Source organism: Mytilus californianus, unplaced genomic scaffold, assembly GCF_021869535.1.
Source record: "Mytilus californianus isolate M0D057914Y unplaced genomic scaffold, xbMytCali1.0.p SCAF_5, whole genome shotgun sequence".
NCBI lineage: Eukaryota > Metazoa > Mollusca > Bivalvia > Mytilida > Mytilidae > Mytilus > Mytilus californianus.
In genome coordinates, this window is record NW_026262701.1 from 50,150,784 (window position 1) to 50,162,672 (window position 11,889).

An 11,889-nucleotide genomic window follows, 5' to 3' on the forward strand; every position below is an offset into this window, starting at 1 on the left:
AATGGATGTCCAGCAAACCACATAAAAACTAAACATAGATCAAAAGAGTTTCGGATATAGGAAACTAAATAAGCTGATATCTTGAATTTCATTATAAGTAAGCTTTGTAAGTGTATAAATCATGAGTTAATGGTTAAGTAAAAATGTAGATATGCAGGTCCTTTCAGCTATTTATACAACAAGAAAACGTGTGACGTATATGTATTGAGGTAAAATACCAGTGTCAGTTCAAATATAAACACAACCCCAAGGATTGACTGAAGTATAGAATATGGTCATCCCTTAGACTTCTCCAATCAGGCAGTAAAACCCTTGTTTAAGTGTGGAGTTTTTTTTAGCAGGGTATATAAATATGCAGCCATGTAGGGGGGCGTTAAATCTGATGACTCATGATTCTGCAATTTAAAGAAACATTTCAACAACAATTTGAGGTGGCCGGATGCAAAGAAAAATGTCTGCCTCCAATCAACATACCCTCCTAATCTAGTGACAGTCGAAATATTTGCCCCTGGATGTTAAGCAAACAACAATCAATCAAGTGTCATCAAAACATGAGGACTAAATAATTGGAATTGCACAATTTCAATGGTGTTTAGACCAGGTATGTCAACAAGTTCAGAATCTCCTGCTACATAAAATGAGAAGATGTGGTATGATTGCCATTGAAATAACTATCCACTAGAAACCAAATGACATAGATGTATTAAACTTGCGCTACATTAAGCAATATTTGTGTGATCTCATTATATCAATGAAATTCTGTGTTCATAATTTGACAGTTTTAGTCTTCTGCTCTGACAGGGTAAAAGAAAACCAGACATGAAGTCAACATAATGTGACTTGTTTTATTGTTATTTTGCATGTTAGAAATTTTAAGAATAACAATCAGTTTTTATTTTGAATTACTGTGGATAAAGAAGACTTTTTTTGGAATAAATTGAATGTGATTTTTTTCTTTGTAATACTGGTTATTTTAAGCATTACTGTCAAGTTTTGTCATAATCAGTTCAATAAAAAATCTTGTATAATGTGAGACGACATCTACAGCGATACGAGCAAAATTTCTTCGAAAAATCCAAATCAAGCCGCATCATGATAGAATATAGTGTGGACCAATAAATGATCAAATATGTATCTCATCTGCCTACAAACAGTTGCATATAATACAAAAGATGACCATAGGATGATAAATACAACTAATGGACCTCCTTGTCTTCATTATAAGACCCCGTTTGGTCCATTTATACCTCTCATGTCCTCAGAATTTCAATTTTTTAATGAAAGAAATGTGATAATAAATGAGTAACTGAAGTATTCAAGCTGAATGAAATATCCATATTAAAGTTTACTGACTCCATGTAGGTTTCAATAAGTCCTTACGTAAAACTTAAATTTACGCCGCCGCACTCCAGAGAGAGACATAAAAAGCTTCCCTTTTAGTAAAAAATTTGTTGTTACTGCTTCAAAACTAATGTCATTAACTTATAACTGTATATTTATTAAAGTATTAATCAGGAAAATTTTTCTATTATAGCAAAATATAAGAAATAAGGAGAAAAAGTCAGAAAAAGTTCCCCAAAACACTGACTATGGCTTGCTCTGTCTACTAATATTCATGATAGAGTCCTATTTCAAGGCATTTTTCTCTAAAAATGTGTTTTTGAGACTCAATCCACTCAAAATATTTCATTTTTGTAATATTTCACTTACAAAAATGTAAATAGCATGAAATTTTAACTAATGAGAGTACACACAAGGTCAAAAGTACATGTGCAGCTTCCCATACTGGAGTCATGTATTATCCTTGATACAATGTACAATTTATGTGAATTGAGGAAAAAAAGTGTATTTGTGGATATTCTATTTCATGGCTTTTACAAGTTCTGCTTATTTGCCTTTTAGGTCTTTGTATTTTGTTGAATGCTTAGATTCATGGAATACCTTAAGACAAAAAAAAAAAAAACTCCAGACAAATAATGATGATTCCATAGTATGAAACTCAGTACTGTTATGACTGTGGATTCCTTATTTTTGGTGAATACAGGTATTAGTGGATTTCGTAGGTAAAGGTAAACCATGAATTTAAATGTTTAACGAAGTACAAATTTTTCTAAAGGCTTGTATGCAGAGTTTGATAAAACCATAAAATCAAATATTCACAAAATGTAAAATTTTCTCAATCAATGGAAATTAATAAGGGATGTAATTTTTGTATATGAATATATATTACTTTTAGATTAACAAAAAGTTTGATATGTGGATTGGCCTGAATAAATTGAATCGTCGGTATGACTGCTACAGGTAATATACTATGCTTGGTAAAGACATTCTAGATGAAAAGTACACCAACTTTGAGAAGAATTACAAATAAAGCATTGTTCCTCTAGATCTGCTCTTTGTTTTGTAAATTTGGATTTTGCCACGGAATAATGACTAAATACATCAAATCCTTCTTTTCCATCTAATTTACAGATCTTGCTGTTTGGAAGCCTTAAAAAATGTCACTTGCTTGAGGTGTACACATTTGTGGTTCTTGGTTATGGCATATAATACATGTATTTCCACTTTAGAAGTGACGTCTATATTGCAATCAGTTTGTCCTTCCAACAAAAATTTTGTTCACACTTTTCTCAGAAACTACTTAATAGAATTACTCATTATTTGTCAGCAGTTTGACAGTAATGATCTGTCAGATGTTTAGCTACTTACTGTATTTGCTGATACTTTGAATTACTAATGTGGATTTGCTTAACTGGAAAACACATGCATTCATGTTCATTCTATGGATAACTTTTTTTTTATCATACTAATCACTTGACCAGATTTTGGCAGGTGTGACCTCACAGACCTTTGGAAATTTCCTACTAACCCAAAATTGTTAGTGATTCATCACCAGGTGATCAAGTGATTTCAGTTTTTGTCCTATGATTATTTAGAGTCTGTAAGTTCTTCATAAATAAAGAAATTTTTTCTGCAATAAAGAAACACATTTTGCTCACATCATAATACCAGCCACTTGACAATTAACTAATCTCTGAAAGGAACATATATAGTTTAAGAACTAAATGGCTTTATTTTTTTTCTTTGCATGACAATTAATTTATTTATTTTTCTGAAGTTTAATTACATAAAAAAGGAATTGGAACGCTTCAGTAGATAAATTAATACCAAGATTTACTGAAACATGTGAAAGACCATTTTATTTAATAGGAATACTGTAAATTTAGAAATTTTTGCGTCGTTTTTATTATAGGGAAAATTTTGACATGGCTGAGGCAAAAATAAAGCTCACATTTTTAATTTGCATTGCTTTATTTTTATGCAGCATTTCCTTAAAACGCAATAATCAAATCGCGCTCTTATGTCCATTGTCTGAAACTAATTGCCCAATTATAAATGCACGCAAAAGTTTCATTATTTACAGTAATCTTTATATTTATGATGTTAGCACAATCTTACATTTCAGATGACATACTGTGGAAAAGGAAAATGATTTGTAACAAAACAAAATAGTGTCAAAATTCAAAGGCGATGCATCATAGTCGTGGAAAATTGAAACACAAAACAAAATCACTTTTTGGGGTAAAAACTTAATTAGATGCAGTCAAAAACCCTGATGTCACTGGCTTAATTGCTATATCATCTAGACCCCATCTCTACCTGTGGGAATTTTAAAAAAAATAGGGCAGTGAGGTGAACATTCTTTAAATCAGATCCAGCCAATGGGATGCATTTCATTTAAATATATATTCAAGAAACAAAATGATGTGTACAAACATACTTGTCAAGACAATTATATTATAAAAAAACAACATACGTTGTGTATCATATATGTTTATGTTCTAAAAATAGGTTCAACTACAAATGTACAGTTATGGACAAAAGAACATACTGCAGCTCCAGTTCAAAATGTTGCTTAAATGTGTTCCATTAATTACAGAATACAATTCTTGCCCTTCAGTGCACTTCGATAAGAGAGGACACACTGTATCCTTGTACCAAATAACCAATTTCAAAATTGAAATTATTGCTAAAAAAAAGGACAATATTTCCATAAAAGCAAAGATTTTTCATTCAACGCTATCAGACAAAGCATTGTAAGTATAGTAGCTATGTGTATTACAATTTACTATAAAGATAAATTATCAGTTGATTTCCCCGATGGGAACTTTTCAGGAGTTTTAAACTTTTCATAGTCATGTACATTTAAAGAACTTTCGATTTATATTTATCGATAACCAAAATCATCAATGCCATGCATATTACTCCTATTTTTTTAGATGGTCTGATAATTCCCCGGTAGACTTTGTATCCTGGGACTCAGGGGAACCACGATATCCGTCCGTCAACAAATGTGTGAGGATAAATTCAGATACTGGTATGTATCCTGGGGCTCGGACAAACCAGGTTATCCTTCTGTTAACAGGTGTGTCAAGATACAGTCAGGTTCAGGTATGTATCCTGAGGCTCTGGCGAACTAGGTTATCCTTCTGTCAACAGGATTGTCAAGATACAGTCAGGTTCAGGTATGTATCCTGAGGCTCGGGCAAACCAGGTTATTCTTCTGTCAACAGGTGTGTCAAGATACAGTAAGGTTCAGGTATGTACACTTTCTCAGATAAGCTAAATACAGTCAAATTCAGGTATGTACATTTTCTCAGGTAAGCTAGTTACAGTCAGGATTAAGGTATGTACACTTTCTCAGGTACCCCGATTAGCTAGATACAGTCAGAGTCAGGTATGAACACTTTCTCATGTAAACTAGGTACAGTCAGGTTCAGGTATAAAATTGAGAATGGAAACGGGGAATGTGTCAAAGAGACAACAACTTGACAAAAGAGCAGAAAACAGCTCAAGTCAACCAATGGGTATTCAACACAGCGAGATAATCCCGCAACCGGAAGCGGGCAACATCTGACCCCTAATCAAAAAGTTCTACTTGTTCAGAGGAAATAGGTAAGCTAGATACAGTCAGGTTCAAGTATGTAAACTTTCTCAGGTAAGCTAGATGCAGTCAGGTTCAGGTATGTATACTTTTTCAAGTAAGCTAGATACAGTCAATTCAGGTGTGTACGCTTCCTCAGGTAAGCTAGATACATTCAGGTTCAGGTATGTACACTTTCTAAGGTAAGCTAGATACAGTCAGGTTCTGAAATCAGGTATGTACACTTCCGCAGGTAAGCTAGATACAGTTAGGTTCAGATATGTACACTCTCTAAGGTAAGCTAGATACTGCCATGTCAGATATGTACACTTTCTCAGGTAAACTAGATACAGTCAGGTTCAGGTATGTTCACTTTCTCAGGTCAGATTCAGGTAAGTACACTTTCTCAGGTAAGCTATATACAGTCAGGTTCAGGTATGTACGCTTTCTTAGGTAAGCTAGATAAAGTCAGGTTCAGATATGTACACTCTCGCAAGTAAGCTAGATACATTCAGGTTCAGGTATGTACACTTTTTCAGGTCATCTTGATACATTCAGGTTCAGGTATGTACACTTTTTCAGGTCAGGTTCATGTATGTACACTTTCGCAAATAAGCTAGATACAGTCAGGTTCAGGTATGTACACTTTCGCAAGTAAGCTAGATACAATCAGGTTCAGGCATGTAAAATTTCTAAGGTAAGTTATATACAGTCAGGTTGAGGTATGTACACTTCCGCAGGTAAGCTAGGTACTGTCAGGTTCAGGCATGTACACTTCCTAAGGTGAGCTAGATACAGCCAGGTTCAGGTATGCACACTTTCGCAAGTAAGCTAGATACAGTCAGGTTCTGATATGTACACTTTCTATGGTAAGCTAGATACAGTCAGGTTCAGGTACAGAACAACCTGTGACATTCTCTGAAAAATGGTCAACTCTGCTATGTTCAACATCAAATGGTGACCATTTATTGGGGGTCATAAAACCTGGGATGTTGGCCATTTATTGGGGTCATAAACCATGGGCTGGTGGTCAGTCTAATTAGGTTACCTGGATAGATACACTGATTTTATCTAATGATAAAAAAATGTGTGTAAATGACATACTGCATCAAAACTTTACCTGTATAGGTAAATTGTTCTTGTCTCTTTTCAATTACCTAAATGTGAATAAGTTTTGTTTAAAGATTTAAATAGATTTTTTTATTTATTCATTTCCAAAGGTTAAAAAGCATCTACGTGTATAGGTTACAATGTTGTAATTTTTATTTTTGTACATGTGATACTTATTTTATCATTCTGTATTTTTATGCCAATGGGATGCAAATTCATTTCTTTTCTCAAGCAGTGTCAAGTATTTATATTGTAGCAACTTCATTTGAATCTTTTTCATAATGCTTATGACATAGGCAGTAAGGTGTTTTTATTACATTGTCCCCAATGACTACTAAAGAAGAAAAAAAATCAAAGGAAAGAGCTACAATTCAGTTTACGATAATTTTTTTCTTTCTGTGATTTACAAAAGACTTACTTCTATTTCATTTTTTTTTAAACTACAACTTGTATACAAAACGTTCTCTAAAAATATAATAATGATTAAATAATATACATTAAAACTATGTCAATGTGGCTTATTTAAAGATTTTATTTGACTGGATTCATTGTGTTAAGAAATATAGGTAAACAGACAGAAAGCCACAAAGTAGATAAGACAAAAAGTCAAAGATAAATTATTGACTTGAAAACAAAGAAAACAGAGAATAATAATATATTTTTTACAGAAAAAAAGTTACTGTACATCATAATGTACATTGTAGTCAATTGTTAATTTGCATTATTAAATGAATTATTATTAACTTCTTATCATGCAAATGATATGTTTATAGGCACCATGAAGCCAGTAATTTAACGAACCTGTTTTCTTAACAATAAGATGATCATTATCAATTCTTTTGTGATCAATTGTTTTTACAAAGTTGTACAATGTATTATTTATTCTAGAAAACTACAATTATGATTGGATAAAAACAATTTTTGTTTATCAATTTTTTTTTCAAATCTCAAAACAAGAGTTGTGTCTGTAGCATCAATGAATAGACTTTAATTTACCAAATGCCAATCTGGTGCAGATAAGTTTGTATTATACTTTTTGTTCAGTAACGTTCTGTCCTACATTCAGAATATACTAATATATCATCAAAATTTGATATATCTTCATTAAAACTGCTAATGAAGAATTTCTTGATCTATAGTTAATCTTATGAAAAGAAATTATTTAACAAAAAATGGTCTTGTTTATTGAAATAATTGTAATCAATTCAAATATGACATCTTCAGTTTGGTTAATTTCTGTCAGTTAAAACTCCAGGGCTCGCAACCCAGACCTTTAAGATAAAGTTAATAATTGTAGGGACTAGTAAACTCTTTAAAGGCCTTGATTAAAAATGAGTTTAAAGAAAGATATAGGAATATTTTTGAAAATAGAATAAAAAGTTGTGATGAAAATAGTAAACTTAATAAAACTTAATAAAAATTTAAAACTCTAAATCTTGGATAGAATTTTATTTAGCGTCCAATGACTTTTCTATTTAAAAATGCTTTACTAAGTTAAGAATTAAGTGACCATAATTTAGAAATAGAAAAAGCTTTTATAATATTCCTAGAAAGGATAGAATATGTAAACTGTGCTACTTGCTGGAAGATGACAAACACTTCCTCCTTGAATGTAAAATAACAAAAAGAACTTCTGCCCATTGCTGGAGGATGAAGAACACTTCCTCCTTGAATGTAAAAATTAACGAAAATTTTTGTCCTTCTCATAATTATGTCTCTATAATTAACCAAGAGCAAAAAGTAAAAGAAATGCTTAATCCCTCTATCATGGAACATCTTAGAAAATATTGGCGCCTTTATAAAACAGTCATTAAAACTGAGGGCAGAAGTCTTATAATTTTTTTTCGAAAGGTTCATTTCTTAGAGAATTGTTATTTCTTTTCGTTATTATGTTTGTTATGTTTTTTATGTTTTTGTCACATACAAATAATGTTTATATGACAATAAAGATATTATTAAACTTTGCTATAATGAATATTTTAAAATGTCAATAGAGAAAGAATGAATCGCCTTCATTTTATTTAAATAAAGTCATAAAGGTAACCTTAAACATTTGTTTTATAATCAATGTTGAATGGTGATCAGTATCACTAAATCTTAACAATTTTGATTTTAGAAAAATAATTTGAGCAACACCATGAGCATCTTTTCAATAGAAAAAAACAAACATTATAAGATCCATAGAAATTGGAGACTGTGCAGGTTTGCAATTTATGAGAAGATGAGATTCATTTATTCTTCCTTTGCCAACAAATACATGTAAGAAATAACTTAAATTGAGAGAATTATTTAAAAGATATAACAGCATAACAGCAAAACTAACAGCCATGGCAGTATGACTGAGGTCATGAGACTATTTTTTCTAAAAACATTATTAAGCTATATGTTTAACTAGTTTTATTATTTTATTTTATATTTTAATTTTCTTGTCATTATCACAGTAATTAAATTTGACAAATTTTACCTGAGACATATCATATACATGCACATTTACAATCTACCTGAGACACTTTACCTATAAGCTATTTAATTTTATCACTTAAATGCAACCATGATTTCCCCTTACCCTTCACTTGTTTTTGATTAATACCTTGTATATTAATTAAACTACAGGGGATATTATGATGGACATATAGGGTCATCATGGTTGCCATACTTTTTATGGCCACCATTAATCAGAGAATGTCACAGGTAGTACTGTATGTACACTTTCGCAAGTAAGCTAGATACAGTCAGGTTCAGATATGTACACTTTCGCAAGTAAGCTAGATACAGTCAGGTTCAGGTATGTACACTCTCGCAAGTAAGCTAGATCAGGTTCAGGTTCAGGAATATACACTTTAGTGAGTAAGCTAGATATTCAGGTTCAGGTATGTACACTTTCTCAGGTCAGCTAGATACAGCCAGGTTCAGTTTCAGGTATGTACAGTTTCTCAGGTCAGCTAGATACAGCCAGGTTCAGTTTCAGGTATGTACACTTTCTCAGGTCAGGTTCAGATATGTACACTTTCGAAAATAAGCTAGATACAGTCAGGTGAAGGTATGTGCACCTTCGCAAGTAAGCTAGATACAGTCATGTTTAGGTATGAACACTTTCTAAGGTAAGCTAGATACAGTCAGGTTTAGGTATGTACACTTTCTCAAGTAAGCAAGATACAGTCAGGTTCAGGTATGTACACTTCAGCAGGTAAGCTAGATACATTTAAGTTCAGGTATAAACGTTTTTTTCAAATAAGATAGATACAGTCAAGCTCATGAATGTACACTTTCGAAGATAAGCTAGATACAGTCAGGTTCAGGTATGTAAATTTTCTCAAGCAAGCTAGATACAGTCTAGTTTAGGTATGTACACTTTTTAAGATAAGCTAGAGTCAGTCATGCACAGGTTTGTACACTTCTGCAGGTAAGCTATATACAGTCAGGTTTAGGTATGTACACTTTAAGGTAAGCTAGAAACATTTAGGTTCAGGTATATGTACACTTTCTCAGGTAAGCTAGATACAGTCATGTTCAGGTATGAACACTTTCTAAGGTAAGCTAGTTACAGTCAGGTTCAAATATGTACACTTTCTAAGGTAAGCTAGATACAGTCATGTTCAGGTATGTACACTTTCTCAGGTAAGCTAGATACAATCAGGTTCAGGTATGTAAACTTATTGAGGTAAGCTAGATACAGTCAGGTTCAGGTATGTACACTTTCTAAGGTAAGCTAGATACAGTCAAGTTCAGGTATGTACACTTTCTCAGGTAATCTAGATACAGTCTGGTTCAGGTATGTACACTTTTTAAGGTAAGCTAGAAATAGTCAGGTTCAGGTATGTACATTTTTTCAGGTAAGCAGATACAGTCATGTTCAGGTATGTACGTTTTTTTAGGTAAGCTAGATACAGCCAGGTTCAGGTATGTACACTTTCGCAGTTCAGGTTTAGATATGTACATTTTCTCAGGTTAGCTAAGAAATGCTTTGAAATGTGTGAAGGTACTGGAAACTTCAAATATGCTTACTTTCTAAAAACTCACATAGATATCAAGCATATAACATGTGACGCCAAACGCGCGTTTAGTCTACATGAGATTCATCAGTGGTGCTCAAACCAAAATGTTGGAAGGCTAAAATTAACCACAAAATTGAAGATCATGTCCAAAAATGTATGCCTCATACGGCTAACTGGGGGTAAAAAACCTTAATGTTTCGAGTAAATCAAAAATTTTAAAACGGGAAATAATATAGAATAAGCGACCATATTAATGATATTTCATGTCAACACAAAGTGCTAACTACTGGGCTGGTGATGGTCTGTGGGACAAAACGTCCACCAGCAGTGTCATAGACCCATCGACCCAGTGGTCGTAAAAACTCATCAAAGACATCAGGCTTACAATTTTTTACGCCAGACTTGTGTTTCGTCTACACAATGACGCTCAAATCAAAACATTGAAAGGTGAAAATCAAACACAAAGTTGAAGAGCATTGCAAAATATTCCAAAACAGTTATTTACATATTATACAGGTAGATTGACTTTCTTAAGTTCACCAGGTAATGTTACAGTGAAATAGTATTGTTACAATACATGTTTTTGTATCTGTATTAGTCAGAGAGAGGCGAAAGATACAAAAGGGACATTGAAACTCAGTCGAAAATAAACTGACAACGTCATGGCTAAAAAAAAAAAGAAAAAGACCAACAGACAAACTATAGTATACAAAACACAACATAAAAAACTAAAGACTGAACAAAACGAACCCTACCAAAACCTGGGGTTGATCTCAGGTGCTCCGGAAGGGTAAGCAGATCCTGCTCCACATGTTGCACCCGTTGATTTGCTCATGTTAGTACGAACCCGGTAGTTTAATTTGGTAGGTCACATTCGGGGAAAAGGGGACGGGATTGTAGTTATGACATTTGGAACATATCCGCTATCATCTGTGAAACAGATATTCCATAACGGTCAACCAACTCGTGATGGCGTCCGTAAAATTTACGAAGGGATGAAGTTGAAGAAACCAGAAGAACAGTTGTAGGTACATTTTCGTATATTTCTGGAAAGATATAATAAAAAAAACTATGGGATGTGTTGTGAGTAAAAATTTTTTAATGTCTGCTTTTTTCATTATGAAAAAGAGATGTGATAGTATTACCAATGAGATTACTCTCCACCAGAGACCAAATGACGTAGAAGTTATTAACTATATGTCACCGTAAGGCCTTCAGCAATGACTTAAAACCACATACATGAAGTAAGCTATAAGAGGCCCCGAAATGAAAAGTCTGAAATAATTCAAACGGGAAGACTAACGGCCTGATTTTTTTACAAAATAATTAACGAAAAACAAATGTTATACAGAGACAAACGACAACCACTGAATTACAGGCTCTTGGCTTAGGACAGGCACATACAGAATATGGCGGGGTTAAACAAGTTTGCTGGTGCCAAACCCTCTCTTAAGTCTGGGACAAATGTGAAACAGCACAACATCAGAACAAACTATAAAAGCTAGTTCAAAGACAATAACAACTAATAAAAAAATCATGTGTCTTAGACTACATTTACACCAAGATGCTTAAGACTCAGATTGTTGATGTTTGCATCATTTTCAATCCGTTTAAATACACACAAGACATGAGCATATACTAATTCAAGACCATAGAACGTTAGATCAGATACAAATGATATATATATCAGAGAAAAACTACCTGATGCTAATGCTGGACAACTTATACTGCCATATTTAAGTTTGGAATGTCTCAAAGTAAATCAATAGCAAGTGGTTCGTGTTGGTAGTTGATCTTTTACCTTATTGTTATATCCCTACCACCACTACCATAATAACAAAGTTGGTAATATAGTTATCA

At 33.0% G+C, this 11,889-nt stretch overlaps 1 protein-coding gene across 1 annotated transcript in view; it reads left to right on the top strand.

The window, feature by feature from the left end:
* Positions 1-6,726, top strand: part of LOC127702025 (macrophage mannose receptor 1-like) — a 62,083-nt gene extending 55,357 nt beyond the window's left edge. The window contains exons 20-22 of the mRNA XM_052206000.1: positions 2,237-2,301; positions 4,281-4,452; positions 6,703-6,726. Of these exons, the coding sequence (XP_052061960.1) occupies positions 2,237-2,301; positions 4,281-4,452; positions 6,703-6,726 (261 nt within the window). The remainder of the gene's footprint in view (positions 1-2,236; positions 2,302-4,280; positions 4,453-6,702) is intronic.
* The last annotated feature ends 5,163 nt before the right edge of the window (positions 6,727-11,889 follow it).